The 27,088-nt window shown below is 38.0% G+C and overlaps 15 protein-coding genes across 15 annotated transcripts; 9 read left to right on the top strand and 6 right to left on the bottom strand. All coding sequences in view use genetic code 12, as the record gives it.

The window, feature by feature from the left end:
- Nucleotides 1-519: 519 nt before the first annotated feature.
- On the top strand, nucleotides 520-2,238 carry CPAR2_212850 (sugar porter family MFS transporter; the record flags this gene model as incomplete). The annotated part of the gene is made up of 1 exon (XM_036810253.1): nucleotides 520-2,238. The coding sequence occupies one exon, from the start codon at nucleotides 520-522 to the stop codon at nucleotides 2,236-2,238; it is 1,719 nt and encodes a 572-aa protein (XP_036666808.1).
- A 2,339-nt stretch (nucleotides 2,239-4,577) lies between these two features.
- Nucleotides 4,578-5,213, top strand: CPAR2_212840 (mitochondrial 54S ribosomal protein uL16m; the record flags this gene model as incomplete). The annotated part of the gene is made up of 1 exon (XM_036810252.1): nucleotides 4,578-5,213. One exon carries the CDS (start codon nucleotides 4,578-4,580, stop codon nucleotides 5,211-5,213), a length of 636 nt encoding a protein of 211 aa, XP_036666807.1.
- A 155-nt stretch (nucleotides 5,214-5,368) lies between these two features.
- CPAR2_212830 (uncharacterized protein) lies at nucleotides 5,369-5,752 on the top strand (the record flags this gene model as incomplete). Its single annotated transcript, XM_036810251.1, has 2 exons — nucleotides 5,369-5,564; nucleotides 5,628-5,752. The coding sequence occupies 2 exons, from the start codon at nucleotides 5,369-5,371 to the stop codon at nucleotides 5,750-5,752; spliced, it is 321 nt and encodes a 106-aa protein (XP_036666806.1).
- A 243-nt stretch (nucleotides 5,753-5,995) lies between these two features.
- On the bottom strand, nucleotides 5,996-6,754 carry CPAR2_212820 (uncharacterized protein; the record flags this gene model as incomplete). The annotated part of the gene is made up of 1 exon (XM_036810250.1): nucleotides 5,996-6,754. The coding sequence occupies one exon, from the start codon at nucleotides 6,752-6,754 to the stop codon at nucleotides 5,996-5,998; it is 759 nt and encodes a 252-aa protein (XP_036666805.1).
- Nucleotides 6,755-7,168: 414 nt separating this feature from the next.
- ERG10 (acetyl-CoA C-acetyltransferase) lies at nucleotides 7,169-8,380 on the top strand (the record flags this gene model as incomplete). Its single annotated transcript, XM_036810249.1, has 1 exon — nucleotides 7,169-8,380. The coding sequence occupies one exon, from the start codon at nucleotides 7,169-7,171 to the stop codon at nucleotides 8,378-8,380; it is 1,212 nt and encodes a 403-aa protein (XP_036666804.1).
- Nucleotides 8,381-8,541: 161 nt separating this feature from the next.
- On the top strand, nucleotides 8,542-10,263 carry CPAR2_212800 (uncharacterized protein; the record flags this gene model as incomplete). The annotated part of the gene is made up of 1 exon (XM_036810248.1): nucleotides 8,542-10,263. The coding sequence occupies one exon, from the start codon at nucleotides 8,542-8,544 to the stop codon at nucleotides 10,261-10,263; it is 1,722 nt and encodes a 573-aa protein (XP_036666803.1).
- Nucleotides 10,264-10,388: 125 nt separating this feature from the next.
- Nucleotides 10,389-11,459, bottom strand: CPAR2_212790 (uncharacterized protein; the record flags this gene model as incomplete). Its single annotated transcript, XM_036810247.1, has 1 exon — nucleotides 10,389-11,459. The coding sequence occupies one exon, from the start codon at nucleotides 11,457-11,459 to the stop codon at nucleotides 10,389-10,391; it is 1,071 nt and encodes a 356-aa protein (XP_036666802.1).
- A 425-nt stretch (nucleotides 11,460-11,884) lies between these two features.
- On the bottom strand, nucleotides 11,885-12,448 carry CPAR2_212780 (gluconokinase; the record flags this gene model as incomplete). The annotated part of the gene is made up of 1 exon (XM_036810245.1): nucleotides 11,885-12,448. The coding sequence occupies one exon, from the start codon at nucleotides 12,446-12,448 to the stop codon at nucleotides 11,885-11,887; it is 564 nt and encodes a 187-aa protein (XP_036666801.1).
- Nucleotides 12,449-12,760: 312 nt separating this feature from the next.
- On the bottom strand, nucleotides 12,761-14,911 carry SUV3 (ATP-dependent RNA helicase; the record flags this gene model as incomplete). The annotated part of the gene is made up of 1 exon (XM_036810244.1): nucleotides 12,761-14,911. The coding sequence occupies one exon, from the start codon at nucleotides 14,909-14,911 to the stop codon at nucleotides 12,761-12,763; it is 2,151 nt and encodes a 716-aa protein (XP_036666800.1).
- A 389-nt stretch (nucleotides 14,912-15,300) lies between these two features.
- On the top strand, nucleotides 15,301-18,000 carry CPAR2_212760 (non-specific serine/threonine protein kinase; the record flags this gene model as incomplete). The annotated part of the gene is made up of 1 exon (XM_036810243.1): nucleotides 15,301-18,000. The coding sequence occupies one exon, from the start codon at nucleotides 15,301-15,303 to the stop codon at nucleotides 17,998-18,000; it is 2,700 nt and encodes an 899-aa protein (XP_036666799.1).
- Nucleotides 18,001-18,163: 163 nt separating this feature from the next.
- Nucleotides 18,164-19,393, top strand: CPAR2_212750 (uncharacterized protein; the record flags this gene model as incomplete). The annotated part of the gene is made up of 1 exon (XM_036810242.1): nucleotides 18,164-19,393. One exon carries the CDS (start codon nucleotides 18,164-18,166, stop codon nucleotides 19,391-19,393), a length of 1,230 nt encoding a protein of 409 aa, XP_036666798.1.
- A 28-nt stretch (nucleotides 19,394-19,421) lies between these two features.
- Nucleotides 19,422-20,918, bottom strand: CPAR2_212740 (tetrahydrofolate synthase; the record flags this gene model as incomplete). Its single annotated transcript, XM_036810241.1, has 1 exon — nucleotides 19,422-20,918. One exon carries the CDS (start codon nucleotides 20,916-20,918, stop codon nucleotides 19,422-19,424), a length of 1,497 nt encoding a protein of 498 aa, XP_036666797.1.
- A 794-nt stretch (nucleotides 20,919-21,712) lies between these two features.
- On the top strand, nucleotides 21,713-22,996 carry CPAR2_212730 (uncharacterized protein; the record flags this gene model as incomplete). The annotated part of the gene is made up of 1 exon (XM_036810240.1): nucleotides 21,713-22,996. One exon carries the CDS (start codon nucleotides 21,713-21,715, stop codon nucleotides 22,994-22,996), a length of 1,284 nt encoding a protein of 427 aa, XP_036666796.1.
- A 1,488-nt stretch (nucleotides 22,997-24,484) lies between these two features.
- Nucleotides 24,485-25,765, top strand: LYS22 (Lys22p; the record flags this gene model as incomplete). Its single annotated transcript, XM_036810239.1, has 1 exon — nucleotides 24,485-25,765. The coding sequence occupies one exon, from the start codon at nucleotides 24,485-24,487 to the stop codon at nucleotides 25,763-25,765; it is 1,281 nt and encodes a 426-aa protein (XP_036666795.1).
- A 154-nt stretch (nucleotides 25,766-25,919) lies between these two features.
- Nucleotides 25,920-26,879, bottom strand: CHS7 (Chs7p; the record flags this gene model as incomplete). Its single annotated transcript, XM_036810238.1, has 1 exon — nucleotides 25,920-26,879. One exon carries the CDS (start codon nucleotides 26,877-26,879, stop codon nucleotides 25,920-25,922), a length of 960 nt encoding a protein of 319 aa, XP_036666794.1.
- Nucleotides 26,880-27,088: the final 209 nt, after the last annotated feature.

The raw sequence follows: 27,088 nt of genomic DNA, 5'->3' as shown, positions 1-27,088 counted from the left end.
TGCATATCTAAGATCCTTCACAATAGGTAGTGCATATCGTTCAAATCCTTTTCACGGCTTTTGCTCGGGATAATTTTTTTTTTTTTTTTTTTTTTGTTTACTTTGCTATTCTATGCAGGTAAATAGCTTCCATCACTCTTTTCTCTTTTCTTTTTTTTTTGCTTGCTATTGCTGCAAAAACAATAAAAAAGCTTGGTATTTTAACACAAAGAAGCAGAGCCACCTTCTACATATTAATATGGGCGCACAAAAATAGGTTTTGCATTAACTTACTAGAGACACTATTGTTTGCTCTGCCCTGTACTGAGGCAAGAAGTAGTATACATTACAGCATATATACCAAGACGGAACAAAAAGAAAAAAAAGAAAAGAAAATAAAATAGCTTAACTACGTAATGCTTGTGGAGTGCTTTTCTCTTTGCCCTTTGTAAAAATCTATATAAAGACATCAAAATCATCTCTTCCTTTATCCATACCCTCTTCGGTATCTATACATTTTATTACTTACATTCCTTAATTATGTCACAACCAGCAACGCATGCAGATGCTGCATCATCATCACAAACAGAAAATACCCCTACTCATGAAATACAAGAAAAGTACGAAAACCAAGAAGAACTACCAGAGGATCTTGAAAAGGATGAACAACACAGTAACCATGAGCTAGCCAAGAAGCCAATGAGCGCTTATATTGGAGTATGCTTTATGTGTGTACTTATAGCTTTTGGTGGATTTGTTTTTGGTTTCGATACTGGTACCATTTCTGGGTTTGTTAACATGACTGATTTTAAAAGAAGATTTGGTCAACAAAGATCGGATGGAACGCACTACTTTTCCAATGTTAGAACTGGTTTGATTATTGCTATGTTTAACGCCGGATGTGCTGTAGGAGCAATTTTCCTTTCAAAAGCTGCTGATCTATGGGGAAGAAGATTGGCTATTATGATGGCTATGGTTATTTACATTGTTGGTATCATTGTGCAAATTTCGTCTACAGATAAATGGTACCAAATAATGATTGGAAGAATCTTTACTGGTCTCGCTGTTGGAACTTTATCAGTTGTTTGTCCATTGTTTATCTCGGAAACTTCACCTAAACATTTGAGAGGTACATTGGTTTGTTGTTTCCAATTGATGATCACTATGGGTATCTTTTTGGGTTACTGTACTACCTATGGTACCAAGCAAAGTTACTCTGACTCGAGACAATGGAGAATCCCATTGGGTTTGTGTTTTGCATGGGCTTTGTTTTTAGCTGGTGGTATGATTGATATGCCCGAATCACCAAGATACCTCATTGGTAAAGACAAGATTGAAAAGGCCAAGGCATCACTTGCAAAGACAAACAAAGTTTCTGAAGAAGATCCAGCATTGTTAAAGGAAGCCAGATTAATTCAAGCTGGTGTAGAAAGAGAAAGATTAGCAGGAAAAGCAGGTTGGATGACTTTGATCACTGGTAAGCCAAGAATTTTTGAAAGAGTTGTTGTGGGTGCTCTCTGTCAAGCTTTGCAACAATTGACTGGTAACAATTACTTTTTCTACTACAGTACCACCATTTTCCAAGCCATTGGTTTAGACGATTCATTTCAAACTTCCATCATTATTGGTGTTATCAACTTTGCCTCCACTTTCTTGGGTATCTACTTGATTGAGAAATTAGGTAGAAGACAATGTTTGTTGGTTGGTTCAGTTGGTATGTCAATTTGTTTTTTGATCTACTCATTGATCGGTACCCAAAGTCTTTACATTGATGGTCCTGATGGTCCAACTAGACAACCATCAGGAAGAGCATTGATTTTCATTACATGTCTTTTCGTTTTCATTTTTGCTTCGACATGGGCTGGTGGTGTCTACTCTATTGTCTCAGAGTTATATCCATTGAAGGTGAGATCAAAGGCTATTGGTGTTGCTAGTGCTGCAAATTGGATTTTTGGTTTCTTGATTTCATTCTTTACTTCGTTCATTACTCAAGCAATTCATTTCTACTATGGATTTGTCTTTTTTGGATGTTTGTTGTTCTCAATCTTTTTCGTTTACTTTATGGTTTACGAAACAAAGGGACTTAGTTTGGAAGATGTTGATGAATTGTATCAAAGTGGCATACCTGCTTGGAAATCTTCTAAATGGACTCCACCTTCAGAAGAAGAGATGGCCACTTCAACCGGTTACGCTGCTTACTCCAAACCACAAAATGAACATGTCAATGATGACGAGCTTGTACAAAGCAATAGCAATTAAAGGTTGTAGCATAAGGACTACACACATAAGGGTGTTCTGAAAATAGATTATACAGGATAGAGGTATATATATATATATACATATGAGTTTATACAATGAATGACTTTATTATGGAGGTACATTGATCAATGTAGAGAATTGGCTAGAAGTTATGGTTTTGTTGTTAACAGATGCAAACACCGAGAAGGAAATTGGGCTTGACGAGCTATCCCTGAACCTATTTCAAAGTATTCACTCATAGTATGGGCCACTTGAAACGGTAGCGTCTTTTCTTCAGTTCATGTTGCATGTCTCTCTCTCAATATTTTAACACTCAATGTTTATACAAGAACAACAAACTATCTTTCACCACTTCATCAATCCAAGACCCGTCATTGATCTGCCTCACATTTCGGATTTACCATTTATTGCAATACTCCACAACCGCTTCCGTACCCAATACCACTGAGGTGTATATTCACGCGAATGTGGCTTTGACTTCTTTTCAACCAATAAATAACTACTCAATGCTCTATTGATGACAATTCTAATGCATGTTTCAATTCCTCGTCAACCTCATTGTCTTCTTCAACTATATCCCCAGTCTCCACTGGCAATCCCGAAGTGCAAGCATCAGTCCTTGAAAGCTCCAAAGCTAATTTGATATCCTCAGCACTGTCACTATTGCTATCTGGGTTAACTTCTGGGTACTCGTGATGTTTCTCAAAGTGTCACTAGCAGTCTCTGAATGGTCCATGAGCTATTTGTCTCTCTCTTGACACACTATTTCAATGTAGCTTCCAAAAGGAAGAACTCAATTTTGTTTCGCCATTATTTGTCAGTTCCAGACCCGCGTGGGGGGGGGGGGGACAAAACGCCAATGATTTGTGCTGATTGAGTTGATGGAAAAGCTCTTCCATAGTTTTATGAGGTAGACACGTGAGGCAGAGCATTGGTGTAAAGCAAGTAGGACATAGGCATGGGTATGGTGGAACAAGTCAAGTCTTGTGTAATCTCTTTGTCAATTCCTTTCCCAATAATTTCCTCAATTTTAACTTTGACATGTGGGCGCTCATTTCTGGAAACAATACATTGAAAAGTTATTTCAAGACATTATGACCATTGTCAAGACGGTCCCGTGAACCCCGATGGTTGCTATATATGTCAGTAGATACATTCAATGCCCATTGTCTAATCGTCATTGAGACTTTATCGTAGTATGCACCTTGTATTCTTGAACATCATCTTCTTATACTCTCAAATTGATATTTTTTTATCCCCGTTTTCTCCTGCACTGGAAGCTCAAGAATTGAAGGTTGTGTAACTTTGAATATTTATTGCTTGATTGATGTTACACCAGCAGATGGTGCAAAGACCATTTCCCTTCCATTCTACTCAGTTTTGAGCTTGTCGTTAGTAGATAGTAAAGATCGAAATTCCGTACTATCGCGTGTATTACCTGAACGATGTTGATGTCCCCTCTATTTAAAGGTTGCTTTAAGCTCATCATCTTGCAGTTATTTAATTACAACCTTTCTCTTGAAACCGGCCTGTAAATATCTCTACAGACTACTGCGACGGCCCTCAATACATTGAATTGAACAGTTCGCATCTTCGTAATAGATTTGGTTTGGTGTTCGCTACGTTCATGAACTCGCTTGTTCCATAAAAGCCCATCCATCTGACATGCGTAAATATCCAGCAATGGCCCTTCCACATCAATCAAAACCTGGTTTCGCATTAAAGTAAATTGCATAAAGTGAAGTTTCCCATTGAAATTAGAGGTAAACCAGTAAGCATTTAAAACTTGGCTATTTTCATCTGAAGCCAAACTTTTCCATTAGCCAGTACTCGCTGCTGTTGGACACTTCTAACGGCCAAACAGAATAAAGTGGCCCTAGTTTTCATCTCTACCATTTTGCAACAAATCGGGTTTCGAGTCGTAAACCACGTACTCATAGCCCTGCATTCAAAGTGTTCTCTACGCAGTACTCTTGAGATGAGAGTGTTTTTATCTCTTGTTGCAATTTTGCCTTAATTTGTTGCAAAATGATACATAAATGAAAATGTTGAAAACTGTAAAAAATTGAAAAACTGAAATGAAAGCCACAGAAGGAAACACATCAATGACGTCTTGACGTTCATGAACTCTTCTTGGCTTGGAAAAATCTCGGTCGGATGTTATAGCTATACCCGTGCCACGGGCAAAGGGGGGTTGTCTGAGATCAACTTTTTACGACATAGTTGCACGTCATGAAACTGTGAACGAAAAAATAATGAAAATTTTTGATACAATCTTCGACTAATCCAGCTAAAACAGAACCACATATTTCAACACCTTGTCCCTATCTCCTTATATCATGTTCACTAGCCTATCCAAAAACACGCTGGTATTCACCTCAATATTTAAACGTTTCAAACACGAATATGCTCCCAGGTTCAGAGAAGTTGAGAAAGCTCAAAAGGGAAGGGTTTCTGTCAGAACAGGTGGTTCAATCAAAGGAAACAGTTTAGAGTTTGGCAAGATTGGATTACGTTTGAAATCACGTGGATTGAGAATGAGCGCTAATCAATTATTAGCAGCTGACAAAGTGTTGCGTCGTGAATTACGTCCCACGAAATCGAAACTTTTTACTCGTTTTGTTTGTGATTTGGCCGTTTGTATAAAAGGTAATCAAACAAGAATGGGTAAAGGTAAAGGTCCCTTTGATCACTGGGCAACAAGAGTCCCTACAGGAAAAGTGCTTTTTGAGATAGATGGAGGTATTCATGACAAAGTGGCTAGAGAAGCATTGCGTAAAGCGGCTGACAAGTTGCCCGGATTATATGAGATTATAACTCCAGAATCGAAAATTAGGGTGAGTATGACTGATTTGATTGATAAACCAGAAAAGATTAATTATGTTGAAAAATTGAATGCTCAACCAAGTAAAAAGTGGAGAAATATCCAAGATTTCAAGACCAACCCAATGTATAAGTTGTATAGCGGGAGGTAGGTGTTTTGTATATGCTCTTGTAAATAAAGAATAATGATGATCCCAATGACTTACGCAATGAGAGAATTTTGTAGTTGGTTACGTTTGTTGATGGAATCAAAATTGTGGATGAAAAATAAATTAAGCTTCCATTGTTTGCACTTCAACTTCCACACATGTCCAAGGATACACCAAAGCTTGTTGAACATGCTCTCACTACCCTCTCAAAAGTAATTGAATCCGATACCAATATATCCACAATCGATTTGAATCTACTAGAGAATCTAAATACTAATCAGTCATTGAACTACATCAAATTGGAAAATAATTTGAATGATCTTGAAGCAAATGGAAAACATTTAAAACTTTTGAGTATGTTAGAACTGGAGCGATATGCTAACATGATGAAGGAAATTCTACTAACTCTTGCCTCAGAGGAAGAATTTGATCAACATGCAAATCTATTGGTTGACATTGAGAAAAAAGTGATGAGACTTGAGGAGATTGTAAATGAGCTCAATAGCTGGTCTAAGGAGCTTGAAATGGACTTAAAGAAATAGGGAAACTCTAGAATTGGGAACACCCAATAAACTAAGGGTATCCTGCGACACTGCACTACAACTTTGAGCAAATTAACCATGTCAAATGAAATTGCTCAGGAGCGGTCTCTATTCGACGATATATTGTATATACAAGTTATATCATACTATGTTATCCATGCTATGTTATCCATGCATCTCTTTAAAAACATAAACCTCTTCACATAACCGCTCTTAGAAAGATACTGGCAATAACTCAAAGACCTATAATCTCGGCTTATCAATCTGTTTTGTTTTCACTTTTGAATCAACAGACTTGACTTCCCCTTTGGCCTTTCTCAACTTTTTCCAATTACTAAACAAATTGGTTATCGGTAAAACAAACCATTTCGCAAACCATGGCATCCCCCATAAACTTATGATAACCCTTACTGGCAAAAACAATTTAACAATAGTAAACGCATATGCCCCCTCCATAATAACTGCCAATTTGTCACTGGTGTTGAAACTCCAATCAAACTGTCCCATTGCTGAATCAATAACCTTGGCGCCTTTAGTCAATGCCCATTGAGGAAGATCTAAGGGGATGAAACCAGGGTGTTGATGTAAATAATACCAAATACCAATCAAGGGTACAATCGCCGTTATTTCATGAAGTACAATAAATGCAATCAAGTGTGAAAAGGGAGCATTGACGAATTTAGCTGTATAGTTACGAAGAAATTTAGGTACACGTTTCAATATGGGATGAGTTTTAAAGTCGTGTTCAGTAGGGCCTCCTGCGGGGAGTGTCGACTGTGATACTTTTAATTGATCATCTTGTGTAGTCTCAATAGTCTGCGGTTTGATACTGGAGCTTTGACTCGTCACCTGTTCGGCATGTTTCTTGTGTCCTCCAAATAGTTTATATTGTATTGATGATGTTTGAAAGGAGCGAGTAAGCAATGGTCTGGAAACGATTGGAATCTGTCGAAGAGATACCCGCGGCGAGGCAATAGCAACCATACGATGAAAACGAAACATTTGACCCGTAGTTGTAATTCTCTGTTGTTGAAAGGTGCTAATATTCACTCTTCTTAGAAAACTCAAAAATAAATGAGACTCAGTTGCTTCAACTGAAACAATTCACGTGACAACGGAGATATACTTCCGTATGACTCCACTTTAACCTCGCTTTCGTTCCCTTTTGATTAGCCGTCGGCAATATCCTGCATACTGCGCGTCTCTTTGAAAAAAAAAAAAAATAGTAAAAAGTTATACGAGCAAGGACTGAAACATCGAATTTTGTGTGGGCAAAATATATAAAAATATCAAAGATTATCCCAATATTCCTTTTTTTTTGAAATAAAACCATACGATTTTAAACAAATCAGCTATTTATCTTACTTTTACCTCAGTAAGTCTTACTTATTCAACACCTGCACATACCGAAAAATAATGACTGTTCCTCCAGTATACATCGTTTCCACTGCTCGTACCCCAATCGGGTCATTCCAAGGTGGTTTGTCTTCATTGAGCTACCCTGAATTGGGTGCCCACGCCGTCAAAGCTGCTTTGGCTAAAGTCCCACAAATCAAACCAGAAAATGTCGACGAAATCGTTTTTGGTGGAGTTTTACAAGCCAATGTTGGTCAAGCACCAGCAAGACAAGTTGCTTTGAAAGCTGGTTTACCAGAAACTATTGTTGCTTCTACTATTAACAAAGTTTGTGCTTCAGGTATGAAAGCAACCATTATTGGGGCTCAAAACATCATCACTGGAAGCAGTGATATTGTTATTGTTGGTGGCGCTGAGTCTATGAGCAACACGCCATACTACTTGCCAACTGGAAGAAGCGGTGCCAGATACGGTGATGCATCCATCGTTGATGGTATTCAAAAGGATGGGTTATTGGATGTTTACAGTTCCAAATTGATGGGTGTTGCTGCTGAGAAATGTGCCAAGGATTATTCAATCTCCAGAGAAGAACAAGATGCATTTGCCATCAATTCGTATAAAAAGGCTGCTGATGCTACTGCAAAGGGAAAGTTCAGTAATGAAATTAGTCCAATCACCATAAAGGGCGTCAGAGGTAAGCCAGATATAACTATTAGCGAAGATGAGGAAGTGAAAAACTTTAATGAAGCTAAGGTCAAATCTGCCAGAACAGTGTTCCAAAAGGAAAACGGTACCGTTACTGCACCAAATGCATCCAAATTGAACGACGGTGGTGCAGCTTTGATTTTGGTTTCTGAAGCCAAGTTGAAAGAATTGGGATTGAAACCATTGGCCAAGATTGTCGGTTGGGGTGAAGCTGCTAGGGCTCCAATTGATTTCACCACTGCTCCATCGTTGGCTATTCCAAAGGCTTTGAAGCATGCCAGCATTTCACAAGACAAGGTTGATTTCTTTGAATTAAATGAAGCGTTCTCAGTTGTTGGCTTAGCCAATACTAAACTTTGTAACCTTCCAGAAGAGAAAGTTAATGCTTATGGTGGTGCTGTTGCTATGGGTCACCCATTGGGATGTTCTGGTGCTAGAATCATCATCACCTTGATTTCTGTATTGTCACAAGAGGGTGGTAAGATTGGATGTGCTGGTGTTTGTAATGGTGGTGGTGGTGCTTCATCCATCGTTATTGAAAGGGTTGAGCACGATACCAAATTATAGATTGCTTGACAAAAAAAAAGTGTTTAGCTAAGCATATATTATAAAAAAGAAGTCTATGGCGCTGCTATACTGTTTGTAGAGCGCATTTTTGCAATCGATTTTCTCTTCAAAATTTATTCTGCGCATCTCAAATTGACATTGCGTTCTGCAAAAGATCGAAGATGGCATCAGCAGATTATCTATGGACCAACGACGAATTACAACCACATGAGATTCAGTCAATATTCCAAGACACTACAATATCGTTTGTGATCATCTCCAAACATATAGATCAAACCTTATCCAATTATGTCAAGTATATGGAGCCATGGTTGCAATATCCTTGGAACTTTAGACAGCCACAATTTCAAGCAATGACTTTAAATGTCGTCGAATACATTTACGGGGAACTCAATTATCATGAACATGTTTTGGACATGGAGTTGCTTATCGCAATTCTACTTGATTTCACAAAGTACGAAGATTGCTATATTCATGTGTTTGACTCCGTGACAATTGAGCCTGTGCTAGCTACTTGCCATGCTGAACTCCATGATGATTTGCAGGACGTAACAACTTCAAGAAATAGAGTTTGGTTACATAATGGAGGGTGTATCGTACTAAATAGACTCATTGACCAAGGTGGATATTTGCCCTTGCTAGACGCTATCAAGCAAATATTTGTGGGTGATTACAAGCTGGACGAGAAATTGACTATAGCATTGAAGGAGAAATGTAACCTTATCACTGGATTGAGTCACGTTCATGACGTCAACTTAACTTTACCTGTCCCTGTTGCGAAACTTGTCGCTATGGACCCAATGATGGTGGCCAAAAGCTTGGAGGCATTGGAAGATGAAGAGGAAGTTAAACCACTTGTTTTCAACGAAGGAGTGGAAGTTACTGCTCCCGTCAACAGTGTGCATCTTGGTGTGTTGTTAGGTATTGCTTCAGCGTTGGGGAAGCCAAAGGAGTTGAGTGGGATTGTGCTATCAGGGTTGCAACAATATTACCAAGGTAAAGAAGAACCAAAAGTTCCCGGTACGATCAAACCATCGTCACGATTGGTGCTACAAGAAGAACTACTTAAAAGAGGGATAATATCGGAAAAAGTCCCCGAAGATACTGAATTGGTTGAAATGATTGCAGATATAAATGGACCTCAAATGGAGGATGAAGAACAATATGCTAAAAATCTACAACAAGTTTTTGAAGAGGGTCTCGACGACATTGAAGACTTGATTGATGAAGATGAAGAAGAAGATGATGACGACGAAAGCGATTTAACTGATGACGAGTTGAACGAATTTCGATGGAAATATTACGATATTGCATCAGAATGGATACCTCGCGACCAAGTTGCTCAGAAATATCAAGAGTTCAAGTCATCAATTTTGGCAATGACAACCCAATTCAAAGACGAATTTAAAAACACCGAGTTTGAAGATTTTCCTGAATTTATGGAACTGGAGATCATATTGGAAATGAGTGGTGGTGGCAACAAGACGTACAATGATGACTCGGATTACCAAAGTGATGTTGAGGATGAATACCAGGGTGACATGGCATACGAAGAGTACATGGAGTTCAAAAATAAGCTAAGACAAGAAGGTGCAAATTTCAGTGAAGAGGAGCTCGACTATGATGATAACGACGGTGATTGGGAGAGTGTTGAAGAAGAAGATGAAGAAGAACACGTGTTCAGTGATGATAGTGATGATATTGCCAATAAATATGTGCAGAGACCCGTGCTTGAAACGTTGGATGAAGAACCGCCACTTGGGTATGAAGGATTGGATCCTAAATTGTCCAAAAGGGAAATTGAACGACTTACTACAACAATGAAGACACTCAAGACTAGCGATGATGCCAATCTTGAGCTGAAAATGAAGAAAAGAAACTGAACAACAAGAATAATTTATTAACAAGTCAATTAGTTTGGAATTGAATTAGCAATGGATATGCAAGAGCCACTTGTGACCTATAATGCTGATTAAATAGTTTTACTCTTTTTAACTTTCCCTCCTCTCTATGCTCCCGGTATAACAAACCCTCGTTTACTCAACTCATGTACAGTCCAAATCCAAGTTCTTGCGGCATAATCCATATCATTAGCCACCTTGGAAGGTTGCAACTCTTTTCCATTCGATCCAAAATATTTCCCATTATTCTCCTCAACTGACAATCGTGGATTCAAAGAGCATCGTATCACTTCCAATGCCCCTTGCTCTGAACTAACACCAAACACCCAAGCGAAAATTTGGAAAAGACACCAGAAAATGATGCCCACAATTGGTAAATTTGTCCAATAGGCAAACACATTGGTATTCATGATTAGTCCAGGATGTACTGAAATGCACAATACTTTAGGGTTGCGTAGGGCCAACATCTTGATGAAATGGATTCCTGCAGTTTTGGCAACTCCATATCTTATCCAGGTCAAGATGAAATTGGGTCTGTAATCCAACACTGTTTTCAAGTTGAAATACCGAAAAGCAAATTGATGACCAAAAGAGCTTAGATAAATGACTCTTGGTCTTGGTTCAATGTCGGGGAACGTGTCACTTGTCCGCTCAAGTATAGGTAACAACTTTAAAGTTAACAAAAATGGTGATATAAAGTTGGTTTGTAGTTGGATTTCAAAATCGTCAACTGTTTTGGTATACGGCAAGGCCATTGCACCGGCATTGTTGATTAATAAATGAAGATATCGTTCTTTCAACTTGAATGTTTCAACAGCATTAACAATCGATTGTAGATTACTCAAATCCATTTCTAGATAATGCACTTCACCTACACTACGCTGGCTCACTTCACTATTAGCATTAGTCCCTGCGGCCTCATTGAAACTATGCTGTTGAGGATTACTCCCCTGGCCCAAAAGTCTCATCTGACTAGCCCGATATTCCAACTCATTAATCAGCTTCAAGCATCGTGACTTTGACCGACTGGCGATGTAAACTACGTATCCGTGTAGATATAGATGCAAAACTGTGTAAAAACCAATACCACTGTTCCCTCCAGTTATTATAGCTACTCTTCGATCGACATTGGGATTGAAATACGGGAGTGTATCAATATCAAGTGGTATTGATGACATGTAATATGAAGGAGAAATATTCAAGATAGGGTGTTGATTAGTTGTTGTATCTAGCTTGTAGTTGATGGCAGCGAGGAATGTGGAGCTATGAACTTAGTTTGTTCAAGTGTCAAAGGAGAAAGGGGGTTTAAGCGTGGTGTGTCGTGTGTGATAACCTCGAGGCAGCTGATATATATTCTGTGTGTTCAATTCTGTGTCTTGTACTAAAAGTGCAAAATGAATTTCTTTTTTTATTTTTTCTGGTTTCTACCAAAGGGCTTTTCTCGGGTGGGAACAATGAATGAATCTAGACTAATGTATGTTAGTAGCATTAACGCTTATATGACACTTACACATGTGCTTACGTTCCATGACACTACGTAGAGCATATAGCGATGAAGCACAATGTGTATATACAACCATGTTTCTATCCCTGCTATTTAAATCTACGCCCCCCTTGGTAAGCTCAATTGCTTGAGGATATCATCAAATATAACTTGTTCCGATTTGCCCGTAGAATCAACACTAACGGCCTCTCCACCATTCTCCAACAATTCGTCACCTTGTGGTACTTCCATAATATCGTATTGTGACTTCACCATGTCAGACTTCATATAATGACCTTTCCTATTTTCAACCCGTTTGATCAATTCTTCAAACGTGGTGTAAAGAAACACAAATCGAAACTTTAAATCGTTGCCTTCCCCCGAAGTCGAAGCATTCTGCTTGATATAGTCACGATATACCTTTTTCAACATTGAACAAGATACAACACTTTTTTTACTCGGATCTTCAATAGCTTTTACACTTGCTTCTTGTGCTAGTTTCGCAAGCCACCCCCATCTATCATCGTCAGTCAATGGTTCTCCTCGAGACATTTTGTCAATGTTGGCTTGTGGGTGTAATGAATCTCCTTCTATGAATGGGCATTGGTAATATTGCGCAAGTAATTCACCTTGAGTTGTTTTACCAGTTCCTGCTGGACCACCAACGACGATAACTGTAGGCATGTTTGAGATTGAGATTTTGATAATTTGAGAGAGGCTGAATAAAACGAACTCTTTTGGTGACGATTGTTGGACTTTATGTAGTTGCCAAGTCGAAATCGGAGTCTTTTCGAAAGTGAAAAATTTTGGGGGGAAACAAAGTTAGGAAGCAAAAATTGGTTTTGTGTTTGGGGGAGAAGTGGGGGGAAGATACAATAGCGATATCGCATTTTTCACCAACAAAAATTAAAAATAAACGCCAATGTCACTCAAAATCTGGTTACAATGTAATTTAAGGTCTATGAATGTATACAATTCTATTTACAAGTCTCTACATCACCTCCTTCCCATCTTATTCATTCGTCTGACATTATTCAACTCTTCAGTAATTCTCTTTTCAACAAGAGCTTTCAACTCCATTGCTGATTGCTTATCAATAAACAAAGTGGGGAATCGTTGACTCAACCACAAAGACAACAATATCAATTTGTGCATACTTTCCAATTGCTCAACATTTCCCAAAGGAATCTTGATGTTTTTGTTCAACATTGGTTTAGCAGATAAGAGATGTAAATCCAAAAACCCAAAATCAAAAACTGTTTTACAACTTCTCTCCACAATGGTTTTGAAAAACTTCTTGACTGTGGGAATTACAAGTTCTCTATTCATGGGACCGTGAATGGAAATGGGGGTCTCACTTAGCGTCAATTGGTCATCAATAGTCATGTTTTTCAATAGCTTGTCCTTTGATATAATGTCCAAAATTCCAGTCTTGACCTCCAAATCAGCTAAGAAATAAAGGTCAGATTTGAAGTTGGAAGTGCTACTGATGAAACGAGAAAGAGTTTCTGATAAGGGACTAGTAGTGGAGTAGTTTGTCATGTAGTATTTCCACACAAGGTCAGTTGGCCAAAGACATGCCTTCTCAAGTTCCGCAATTGGCAGTTCAAGACACTCTTTGATGTACAATAAGCTTGAACGCTGCAACGCAGTTACCAACCCTTCCCTCGATCCGTGTTCAACGCTGAACCTACCAGCCCTACCAGCAATTTGTTTAACTTGCGACGTAGTCAAATTCTCCACCTCAGATCCATTGAATTTGTTGATCCCACTGAAAACAATACGATTGATTTTTAAATTCAACCCCATGCCAATAGCATCTGAAGCAACAAGTACATCGTATTCACCATTGTTGAATCTTGCAGCTTCCTGAGCTCTAATTTCTGGCGGTAACGCACCATAAATCATACCAACTTTTAACTTAGTCTCCTGCTCTATACGACATTTGTACTCCAAAATTTTTCTTTTGGAAAATACAACCAAACAATCGCCTTTTTTCAATGTTTTCAAACTTGTTGGTTTCTTTTCCATTGTCAATTTCCCCAATCGATCAAATTTCTTCACTTCTAGCTCATCACCAGTGATTTCCACCAATTTCTCAATCAATGGGACAGCACTTTCCTCCCCGCAAAGATGAATTTCATGTGCCAAAACACCCAAGACGGCATTAGTCCAAACCGATCCTCTTTGTGCATCTCCAATCATTTGTATTTCATCAATAACGCAAAGATCCATTTTCTTGTGCAATGGAATCATTTCAATAGTCCCCGAGGCCAAGCCACTCACTCTTCCATACTCATCAATCGATGGGATAACTTCTTCACCAGTAATCAAATTACATCCAATGCCTTGATCATTGAATCGTTCGTATATTTCACGTGCCAACAATCTCAATGGGCCAGCGTAGTAACCCGTCCTTACAGTCGAAAGTTTTTGTAACGAATGATGAGTCTTTCCACTGTTTGTTGGCCCCACATGCATGACAATTTTTCGTTTCATCTTTCTTGCCTCAGGGAACCATTGAGCAGGGTTGGAAAAATCAATCAATGATTTTTCGTATGGCGTGGTTTGGATCTTGTACTCGAGGTAGTCTTTGTATAGCACATGTGTAAGAATGTGTTCAAATAATGCACCCTTGTCTTGGAGGTTGTATATTTCTAGCATCTCTTTGGGATAATTGCCATCTTGTATGGAGTTTATGAGTACCGGTAAAAGATTGATGTTGGGATTTATAAATTCAGTAAAAGTAAGATACCCATTGTCAAAATTGTCACACTTTGATACTTGTTCACTGACTGTGGATGTGAAGTTTTCAAGAAGATCCAATTGCAGCTCTGTCTCTTCATTTAGGTAGTTATATGGATATGTAAAGGCTTTTGATTTAATCTTTTCCTTTATCGTCTGTAGTGGGTTTGCGATGGATTTTAGAAGCTCCTTCTTGTTTACCTGGATAGGATTAGCACCGTTTATAATACGCAGGCCCTCAAGAGACAGTACTGCTGACGAAGTCGGGCTGTGTTGAGTAGTTGCAAGCCGTAGTTGTATAAGCAGACGCTGCGAGGCATATGCTTTGTATAAATGTGGTGAGGGTAAGCCCCTCACCCTCACATGTAGTCGTGTACGCGGTAGCACCCTATATCCAATCATATATATCCCTTCTATGATTCACCCTGTCAAATAGACCCTGTATTCTCAACGCGATGACCTTTGAACCTATTGTAGTACTAATTATAGTCGTAGAGGGTAAATAACAAAACAAAAAGTTTGCTATTTATATGCAGGTTCAATGTGTAAATCTCGACAGCCACATGCAAACTTTAAATCACCTGCTTAGCTCACCAAGAGATAGTTTTCACGCCTTCCATAGACACCCGTTTTCACGTTGCATAAAAGGTAATACTGACAGGCTCTTCTGGGACATCCTCGGATCCACCAAACGCTGCTTCACTTTGTACATATCGACAGTTAACTACCCTAATCTTTTCGAACCATCCACAGTCCCTACATTCATTCCTTTTCCGCATTAGTTTACACAAATGAATGGAACTCGACCAGTTGCGAAGTATTCAAAGGACAATAACAACACAGCACAGTTGGCTAATGAGTTCAACAACTTTTACATGGCAATTTCGTCACCCAAAATTAGCCAAATTGGAAACTACAGAATTACAAAAGAAATTGGTGAAGGTGCATTTGGAAAAGTGTATCTTGCGACCCACATACTACTAAATGTTAATGTAGTATTGAAATGTGGACTAATTGATGATCCTAATATTGTAAGGGAGATTTATTATCATAAGCAATTGAAGCATAAGAATATTGTTAGTCTTTACGAAGTCATTAAAACTGAAAATCATTTATGGATTGCAATGGAATATTGCGAAGGTGGTGAATTGTACTATTTGGTTTACGAAAAGAGGCGATTGGAATTGAACGAGTGTCGTCATATTTTCTTTCAGATAATGCTTGGTGTACAATTTGTACATTCCATGAATTTGAGTCATCGTGACTTGAAGTTGGAGAATATTCTCTTGTCAGATAAGAAAAAGAGTTGTGTTAAGTTGACCGATTTTGGATTCATAAGAGAGTTTAACCCACAATCTAGGAGGTTTTTAACAACAATTTGTGGTACAACTGTGTATATGGCACCGGAATTGTTATCGGGACAGAAGTATTCGGGGTTTGCAATTGATGTATGGTCTTTAGGTATAATATTGTACACTATGCTTTATGGGGTACTACCGTTTGATGATGATGACGAAATGAAGACTAAATCAAAGATTGTGAACGAGGATCCGACTTTTGCCGACTTTGTACCAGAAGAAGTGAATCAGTTAATTTTGAAAATGTTGAATAAAGACCCAACAAAGAGAATAGGCGTTGGTGAGATTTTAAATTCATCATTCTTGATTGACTCGTATAACAAGCATTTAGAAAAGACTCAGAAAAAGGTGATTGGAGATGGTGAGTCAATCCTTTCGATCAACCAACACTATAATTCTATGAAGAGACCTTTCGACACGAGGATAGAACGTGAATTGATTGGTAAATTACAGAAATTAAATGTTGACATTGACGAACTCCAAGCAAGCATATACGGCAATGAAACGAATTCGTTGACCGCTTTCTATGAATTATTGTTGACTCGAGAATTTTCAAAGAAAAAGAAACGATATATTAGAGATAAAAAAAGAAAATACTTTGAAGCAAGAAACTCGTTGAGGAAATCTCGTAAAAAGGTCAAGAGTGCCCTTTCCATGTCAGATCAGTTATCAGGATCCCAACCATTGGAACGGATAATCTCAACTTTAAGCATAACTTCAAACAAAAATACCAGCAAAACTAATTTGGCTCGATTGTCAACGTACTCAAGAAAATCAACCGACAATTCCGACTTGCGCAACAACCTGCCAAGGTCGCCACAAAATGCACATTTCAATATTGACCGCGATAATTCCATTCGAAACTCTGTGGGCGAACTGGGACGCACTGGCGTGACGGAACAGTTGCAAGCCATCTCTCCTACATCAACAAAAATTGATGCTCCCTTGCATAGAATAGTGTCATTTGTCCCACAAGAGAGAAGACCATCTGATACAGCATCTACTGGAGAGTCAGTGAAGAAGCCAAATAAGAGTGGGAAAATCCTAAATAAGTTGCAATTTTGGAAAAAGGACAAAAACGATGGGGATAAAGAAGATTCTACTTCAGTTGCGAGTAAGATGTCAGAAAAGTATGAAAATGATACCGGTAGTGGTAACCTGGAGTTGCAATTGCAGCAAAGCCCACAAAGATTCCAACACAGTCAAACGTCTTTTGAAGTGGGAGGTTTTGAACAAACGCCGGCAACTACTGGGTCCGATATCAGACCAAACGAAACTGGCTTGGATCCAGCTCTTGATGTACAAGCATCAGGATCTAATCATTTAACTCCAACTTCTGGTGAAGGTAGAGGCTTAACTAGGACGAGACCTTCATCGATGATTTCCCAAATTAGTCAAATTAGCAGGTTGAGTCAGTTATCAACAATGTTGTCGGAATCAGAGCTAGACATATTAGATGAGACAGACACATTGGACGATGATGATGACGAAGATGATGCGTATGATTCAAGTATCAGTATGTCTCAAGATGGAAGATCCTCCACTGGAGTGGTTATTGGAAGTAGTCGAATTCCAACCAAAAAGAGACCTAGCTATAGAAGAGGCATGTCTTCGGATCAATCGATCCAATCAGTGTCGACGACTGGTGGTCAATCCACTGTGAAAAAGAAACTGTCCATGTCAAGAGTCACGAGTAACTCGTCCGATGATACGCCCAGTGAATCCAAGTATGGCGATGAAGTGCCGCCAATGAATGGAGAATCCAATAATGCGCATTCTCAATTCATGGTTAAAAGCAAACCCTCGAGTCTTGTCACGCCAACTCCAGTTTTACACAGCAACTCAATCCACCCCAATTTCAACACCAATGAAATAAAAAGAATGCAGGGGTACCGATCCCATTCACCACCATTCAATTTTAAATCGAAATCAACACCAAGAAATGAGAAAACGAGTAGGAAGTTGTTTTCACCTAATTTCAAGAATAACAATGTTCCTCATAATTATCAAGATACAAAACAAGTTAATGACTGGTTGAGTAATCCGTTGAATAACAATACAGGATCTCATGGGTATGCTAATAAAACCATGTATGGGCCAATCATTGATGAGGAGGATGAAGATGATGTGTAGGGGTATATCACTTGGCTGCAAAATTGAATTCTTTTTGTCTCTCAATACACGACTTTAGTACATTTCGTTTTCTCCTGCATGTAAGCCGTGCTCTTTGGAAAATTTTTTTGAAATACAGATTTTCACTTGAACAAAGGTTTGAGGTAGACGTTTATCATACATCATGGCATCTGTAATAGTCGTTGATAATGATTTGAAAGACTCAGTTAGAGAATATGTCCAAGTCGTTGATGGCCTCAATGGAAACACCGAACTCGCGACAAAAGTGGAGTCATTATTACCCTCGCAACAAGATCAAGCCATCTCAAACAAAAGCAAGTTGTTTACCATACTTCAACAAGCATCGACTGCCGAAACGTTGAAACATTTGACTGATAAGGAATTTGAACCTACTGTTTACTTGTTGATCCATATCCTTTCCCAATTGGATTCCATTGATTCGGTATTGATCAATGAATCATCACCAATTTACAATTTACTTTTAACAATCAACCCCAAACAACCATTATCTTTAAGAGACAGGAAATCAATCAGATCAACTTCTGTATTGTCGGTTTTGAGTACAATTTTCAATTTGATACCTAGGGATTCCAAGACTAGGATATATGTGATTAAACAAATTTTGAAGGTGATCCAGACATCAGATGTCGAGTTTAACGCTATTGAAGATAACATATCGGGAAACTTGGTCAATTGGTTGAAAGAGTGTAATGCAAAGGACGACGAGATTAAGGAGATTTTTTGGAATTTCATTGCCTTGGATAAGGGTTATTCGTTAAAGTCTTTGAATTTTATCAAATCATTTACTCACGAGTTTACCGTATCGGAATCAGAATTGACCAAGTTGATTAAGTTTGCATTGGAGTCAAAGATTGTTGACGTTTCATTTTTAGTTAATAATAATGTTGCATCAGCATTAAAGAAGAATAATGACAAATTGACCCAACTTTTTGCTCAATACGTTCGAGGAGAAACAATTTCAACTGATGACATTTCAGCCGCTGACTCGTCCTTACCAGTATCATTTATCCACCAAAAATCAAGAATTTTGAACTTGGCAAGATTCTTTGCTAGCAAATCTTTATCATCTGATCATGATGATATCATTTTCAAATATAGCGAAATTGAAACTGCATCAAATTCTACCGAATTGGAAGAGTTGTTGGTTGAGGCTATCAAAGCTGGTGTATTGGAAGGAAAGATTAACCAAATTGATGAAACTTTCTACTTGAGTAGAGTCAACAGATTTATATTGGCTGGCGAAGATGAAGCAAATGCTGAAAATTGGAATCTAGTTAAAAGGGCATTACAACAATGGTTAGATTCGATTCGCAACATTGATGATATTGTTAAAGCTACTAGAGAGAACCTTGTCAAGAGTAGTGGTAATTGATATAGAAGTTTAAAAGAATTTTTACGATCTATTCTCTTTCGTTATCTAAAACGACTAAAAACCCACCAACCAAGTGTAGGGACCCACATACAAAAACATTCAATTCTTGTTTCTCTTTCTTGAGATGTTCTACTGCTGATTCAATGTCAGGAAACACCTGTCTCTTGGCCCTGCCACCATCTAGCTGCTTCCATAATTCACTAAACTGGTGTTGAATTTCTAATTTCTTTACTGCATCTTCAGACGTGTTTTTTGCCAATAATTCTGGATTGTATTGTCCAGAAGACCATGTAATGTTTGGCGTGAAAATCACCTCATCGAAGGAGACTTTAGGATCTTTTGTAGAAATGGCTTGATACAATGTGGTGAGCAACTCAGCATAGTTGTCACGACCTTGTTGATTGAATAAAAGTACCCTTTTTTTGGGAGCAGACTTTAACTGTTCGCCTTTGAACCAAGTCGATGATGCAGTTATTGATTCTATTGTATGTGCACCATCAACGTACCATGTTATACCTGTTGGATTGTTGGCGATGATTTGACATCTTCCTGGCCAATCAACATCCTTCAACCCCTTGATGAACTGGTTGGGAAGTGATTCCACCTTGCCACTGTTCAACGTGAGCCCGCTGTCAACTCCAATGGACTTTAAATGAGTATCGGCCAACCTCACAGCCAATGCTGCATTTTCCTTTTGAAATTCTCCCAGTAGTCCCAACTCAACATTTGGTATATCATCAGGGTGAACAAATTCTAATGAAGATACACCCAACTCGTTTGCTCGCTTCTCAATAAGAGCATGTGTTTTAGGGTACTCCTTTTGTTCGCTCACAAAGGCAGGTGTGTCCTTTTTAAAAATACCTGTCTTGTTATCAGTAATGCTTTCTATTGTATTTCCCAACATAAATGTGTGATCAATTCCCAATGCACTTATACCAGTGACTGTTGGTTTATCGATGATGTTTGTTGAATCGAATGTGCCCCCAACACCAACTTCGTAAATCGCAGTGTCAACACCTTCTTGTAAAAACACATGGAATGATAGGATGGTTAAGTATTTGAAATACATTGGTTTCACAACGTCACTTGGTTGTAAACTTGGCCATTCATTAGGATCAGATTTGGTGTTTGTAAGCTTATCCCAGACTTCGAAAAAGTATTTTGTAAACAATTTTTTACCAATTGGCTGCCCATTGATTCTTATTCTTTCACGAACTGATTTCAAATGTGGTGATGTATACAATCCAATCTTGGAGATATATTTCAATTGATACTGTTTCAAAATACTTTCAGTGAATGCGCAAGTAGATCCTTTACCTTTAGTTCCAGTGACATGAATTATGTTCAACTTGTTGAAGTCTTTGGGAGTGTAGCCTAATCGTGAAGTGTATTCACGAACTTCATTAATTGACAATTCATTCCGATTGACGTTGGGTCCTAATTTCTTCATTGCTTCAATGGAAGCAAAATTTGATTGCAACGAGTTGAGAGCATTTATGGCATCTGTATATGTACGTGAACTCATCCTCGGTATTCTCATTCCAGGTAACCACCAGGGATAGTGTGGTTGACCTTTGATGTCTGTGACTCTAAAAAAAAAAAAAAATTGCATTTACATCATTACACAAAGAGACAACAGTAAGATTAGTTTGGAACAGCCTATTGAAAATGGATACAATGGATATGCACTTGGAAAGAGAAGACATCAGGGTTGTCATATAGTGGGGGAGTGGTTATTGCATTCAATAGGGTACGAACGTCTCTTGAATTTTGGTTCTTTGTATGGCCCAAGGTGGTTGGTAGCGTAGAATACATTAGATAGAGTCTGTTTTGCAGTTAATTACTACATTAGGAAGTCAAGAAAACCTCTCGTTTTTTCTTTTCTTTTTTTTGGGAAAGTCCCTTGACTCATCAACAAAAATCATTTAAACTAGAACCAATAGACCTTCACCAATCAAACACAACCCTATTGGATATAACCACTGAAACCAACCCACAACTACAATAAGTGACTGAAGACTCCAAAACAACAAAGGTAGTTTTCATCAACAAAGTATACTAAAACCGAGTTCAAAGAGTCAACTTAGCCAACAACAAGGTTTGATTTCAACAGTGCTTTCCTTTTTACTATAGTAACCCTTTATTTTTAATTATTACATACATCAACCGATTGCAATGTATTTGCTCATTTAAGCCGTTGCTCCTGTTTTTGATTGAAAAAGGTTACGTTTTGGAAATATTTTGGTTTGAGGTATAAGTTCAAATTCAAATTGTTATAAATTATTTAGATTGTGAGTGGAAGAATACATTTTTTTCAACATGATTAATGACAATATAAACAACAATGGATTTGGCCCTGCTGCTTCAGGGGACGGTGTTGATGGCGAACGTCTTGGAGAAAGATGGGACGGTGTTGCTCTTGCGAATGAATTCAAATCACCATTGCCAAACCAACAACAACAACAACAACAACAACAACAACAACATCATCATCATCATCAACAACAACATCATCATCATCATCATCATCATCAACAACAACAACAACAACAGCAAGAGCAACAGCAAGCAGTGGAAGCAGCAGGAAGACAGGAGGGTAACTGGGAGAAGAAGAATCCGAAGGGTAAGATTGGCAATCAAGATAATGGGAGTTTGTTGCAGAATGATTTCACTTCTTCACTTGACATTACGTCAGTGCAAGATAGTGAAGAGTTAGAGGAATTCAATGAATTCATTGATATTCCCAATTTGGTATCCGATAATGACTCTGATGAAGTTATTACCGTGCTGACAAAGAGTGGGGGACACTGGAATCAACAAAGATCATTGCAACCGACTCCAGTGTCCACTCAGAACGAATCAATCAAATCCCCACAACAACCTCAACCACAACCACAACCTCAAAGAAGTATCCATCATCAAGTTCAACAATTGAAAAGACAATCCCAACTTGCTATTGGTGGGCCCAATCCTCATATCAAGCAAAACATAATCAACAGCTTGCAACCGTATGTTAAGCCAAGCAGTGGCATCACGCCGGAACAGTTCAAACATCAGCGTACGCAGTTGATGACTATTATAGTCAAGTATGTGGCAACAAAGATATACAACACGTTCCCACCAGAAGCACCAAAGAGAAGGGGCTCATCATCTCCAGCGTCACCAACAACAACAACTTCTAAAGCACCCCCCACGCGCAATGAGTTACCATTGGACAAATTTTTGTTGTTGCTAACAAGTAGATTGAGAGTCTCATTGACGACGTTTTTGAAGGCTATAATTTACTTGTTTAGGTACATGGATATTATATACCTTTTGAGATACCTCAATCAAACCAACAATTTTGTCAACTACAACGACATGGGGTTTGAATTAAAAAAGTTGATTGTTGGATGCTTCAAATTGACAATTATCAAGGAGAATAGAGTATCTTCAAGGAAATTACAAGTGGATTGGCAACATGTGACTGGGTTGACTAATCAAGAGATTAACTCTATTGTCAAACAATTGGTTAATCGTATGAATGGGAAGTTGAATATCAAGGATGTTGAAGTGGTGAGAATGAAGAATGAAATGTATAGATTTATCAATCTATGCTTATAGGGGGGGAAGATTGAGTTTGATTTTGCTTTTTGTTTCGTTTTTTATAGTGGTGTATATGAATCTTTGAGAGATTTTTGATTGAATTTTGAGTTTTCTGTTGAACTCTTGGGGACGCATTACACTTTTACACAAGTTGTATAATATTTTAAAGCTAACTGGTCATGAACCAAGTATTTAAATAATCCGCTGTATGCGAAAACAACCCCCAATGCAAGAAATTACTCTTCTGTTTCTTCTTTTCCTGCATATCGACCATTTCATTACCATTTTGTGCTTATAGGACGTCGTTTGTTGTGGAGTAAAGTTTTGTGCAGCATTCAAATCTTTCCGTTCTCTGAGATTGATGCTGAGTTTCCAAGTGACTCTTATTGAGATTGGTTTGAATTGAGCGATAACGGATTGATCCTGGTGGATGTCGATTTTCCTTGCTCGGTTCGGTTTGTTGATTTGTCCCAGAACAACCTTGAAGAGATGCCATCTTGTATCACTTCTCTCTCGAGTTTGAGGAGTTTGGATTTGTCAGGAAACAAGTTTCAGAAAGTAGACTGTTACCTTAAATCAAACTCATTGGAGCATTTGATCCTCAGCGGTAACAAAATTGAAGAAGTCCACCTAGTTGTACAAGAACCTGGGCACAATTTTGACCCATCAATAATCAATTTGAAGGAAAATTTTGGCAATCTAGTTCCCCCGGTTTCCTTAAAAGCGGGAAAGAAATATGATTACGTATTATACGCTGGTGTCAACTTTGCGTTCTGATATTTCTTTCTCAACTCGAGCAGATCTACACCGTTTACCAATAGGTTCTATTTTAGAGTTTTATTAGATTACACGATAGAGTCTGCGTGGCTCTTAATATAGCTACTTCTTAACGACGTAGCATTTTCACAAGAGCACTAAAGTTATATTGGGTTTATTTGCGTACTCTTTGATGAGAGTGCTCAGTTGCAAATTGAAGTAAAAACTAATAAAAATTAGGGTCACGTGTAAAGTCGTGAAATTTCAATGTCGCTCTTTTACAATGTGAGTAATCCCATTATGAGTCATCCCCAAAAGGCAATTTTGATTGCAGTGAAAAAACGCTACCGTATTGCTATGACACAAAGAAAATTTTTTTTCTCCTTCTCTTATCGGCGCGGTTAAGCAACTGAACAAAGTTGACTAAAATGGAATATGAAGCCAAAGAAAGTCTAGAAGGAACAAAAGCTTATGTATGACACACAATAGAGGCAATTAAGACTTTCCCGCTTTGCCTCATTAGCACACCTTCATTCTCTATTACTCATACTACAATTTGCTCTTTTTTACTCTTTGACTAAGAAAATTTCTTCAGCACAAAGTTTTTTTTTTTTTTTCACAGCCAAAGTATATACTTCCCCATATATAACTTAAAAAGTTTTTCATAATTTTTCACAACTTTGAAACCACACTCTTCTTTTCATAAAGCTTACCCACACATACATATACACGCACGAGTATTTCCGAAAAATGTCAGTCACGTCCAACCCATATGGTCCCAACCCATCAGATTTTCTTTCCAACGTCAACAAATTCGAATTGATTGAAAGTACGTTGAGAGAAGGTGAACAATTTGCCAATGCATTTTTTTCCACTGAAAAGAAGATTGAAATAGCTAAAGCTTTGGATGATTTTGGGGTTGATTATATCGAGTTGACATCGCCAGTGGCTTCTGAACAAAGTAGAAGGGATTGTGAAGCCATTTGTAAATTGGGATTAAAAGCCAAGATCTTAACTCATATTAGATGTCATATGGATGATGCTAGAGTTGCCGTTGAGACTGGTGTTGATGGAGTTGATGTTGTTATTGGAACATCACAATTTTTAAGAAAATATAGTCATGGTAAAGATATGAATTATATCGCTCAAAGTGCTATTGAAGTTATTGAATTTGTCAAATCAAAGGGAATAGAGATTCGTTTCTCCAGTGAGGATAGTTTTAGATCAGATATTGTTGATTTGTTAAACATTTACCGTACGGTTGATAAAATCGGAGTCAATAGAGTAGGTATTGCTGATACTGTTGGTTGTGCCAACCCAAGACAAGTTTATGAATTAGTCAAGACATTGAAATCGGTGGTTTCATGTGACATTGAATGTCATTTCCATAATGATACTGGATGTGCTATTGCAAACGCATACACTGCATTGGAGGCTGGTGCCAAATTGATTGATGTTTCAGTATTGGGTATTGGTGAACGTAATGGAATTACTCCACTTGGTGCATTAATGGCAAGAATGATTACTGCTGATCGTGATTATGTCTTGTCCAAATATAAATTACATAAATTGAGAGATTTGGAAAATTTGGTTGCTGATGCAGTACAAGTAAATATCCCATTTAATAACCCCATCACTGGATTCTGTGCATTCACTCATAAAGCTGGTATTCACGCTAAAGCAATCTTGGCTAATCCATCAACTTATGAAATTTTAAACCCTAGTGATTTTGGATTAACAAGGTATATTCATTTTGCCAATAGGTTGACTGGATGGAATGCAATTAAATCAAGAGTTGATCAATTGAATTTGAATTTAACTGATGATCAAGTTAAAGAAGTTACCACAAAGATCAAATTGTTGGGTGATGTAAGACAATTGAACATTGATGATGTTGATTCAATTATTAAAGATTTTCATCAACAACAAACTACACCTGCTTTGAAACCAACTGATAAAAGTAATGAACCGGTTGCTTCAGTCGAGGAGGAAGTTGTTGAGGAGTCAGAAGCAAAAAGGCAAAAAGTTTAGAGCAGAACAAAGCTTATTGGCTATGTATAGTTTTTTGATTCATCTATTTATACGTTTAAAAAGAAAAAGTTAAACTAGTATTACATGCTACAATGTCAAACTGCTTCTGCTAAAGCTCTCTTCTTTTCCTTTTTTATTTTGGGATGCTACTTTCTCAATAAAACACACTGGATGCTCTCTTCTCATCATCGTAAAGCACACCAACACCACCATTACTATTTGGACCAAACTCATTAACAACTTGTTCAACATTAGCAACACTAAACTCCAAATCATCATCAGTAATCATATCCCAATATTTGTAAATCATCATAATGGTGAAAACATTGCACAAGCTACCAAAAAACAACCCATCAATATAGTGACTAGCTCCTTGACATATTTGCATTGAGAATACATAAGTCAAGATTTGACCAGCAATGAAAAAAAAACACCCAAGCAAGATTGCTCCCATGGCCCACCATGACTTCAAGGCGAAAAACACCAAAATCAATTGTGATACAACATACACCGCCAAAAGTATTGCATTCAATACATAAGACACAACAAACATTGCAGTAGTCTTGCGGAAATCCAACGCAGTATCCCAATGTTTAAACGTGATTAAACAGATGATGAAATTGATGGCAAACCAAACAAAACTCACCAGTCTCATAATAAACAATGATTTCCTAGTCCCATCTTCCCAAAATTGAAAACATAATAATCCATTATACAATAAACATACAACAACACCACTAGCAATACCAATTTGCAATGAAACAAAATAAGCATACGTTGCAGAACTAGGTGGTGCTACGCCACAATCAACAATCAAACTCGATACAATCAATCCAATCAACAAATACATCAAATTCAACATCTCTGCTCTACCTATCGCAGTATATTTCGCCCTCATATTGAATATGATAATCAATATAATGATTAGTCCACCAAAATGGACAAATGCATTACCAATTTGGAAAATCATTGTGTTTGCCAACTCAACACTACGAGCATAACATTGAGGTACAATACCACGCTGGAAATAGGATGATTGGTTGACCGCCCCAACTACTGAACATAAAGGTAGGGAAGTCTTGTTGCATATATGATCAAATGAACCAAACGACATGGAGAGGGATCTGGTAACTGTGAATAAGTAAATGTATAGATGGTGTGCTGTTTAGCGAATGGCTATGTGATTGAGTATCTTCTTAGCGAGTGTATGTCAAATATAACTTTTTGTACTTTAGCTATGCTATGCAAAAATGTAACCAAATGACAGATGGTTTGAAAAAGGTCAACTATTAACGTGTGTGTGTGGTGGGTGTCTTTTTTGAC

This window comes from Candida parapsilosis, contig 005809 (genome assembly GCF_000182765.1).
Source record: "Candida parapsilosis strain CDC317 annotated contig 005809".
Lineage (NCBI taxonomy): Eukaryota > Fungi > Ascomycota > Pichiomycetes > Serinales > Debaryomycetaceae > Lodderomyces > Lodderomyces parapsilosis.
Note: the sequence above shows the minus strand (reverse complement) of the source record. Positions and strands in the feature narration are given on the sequence as shown.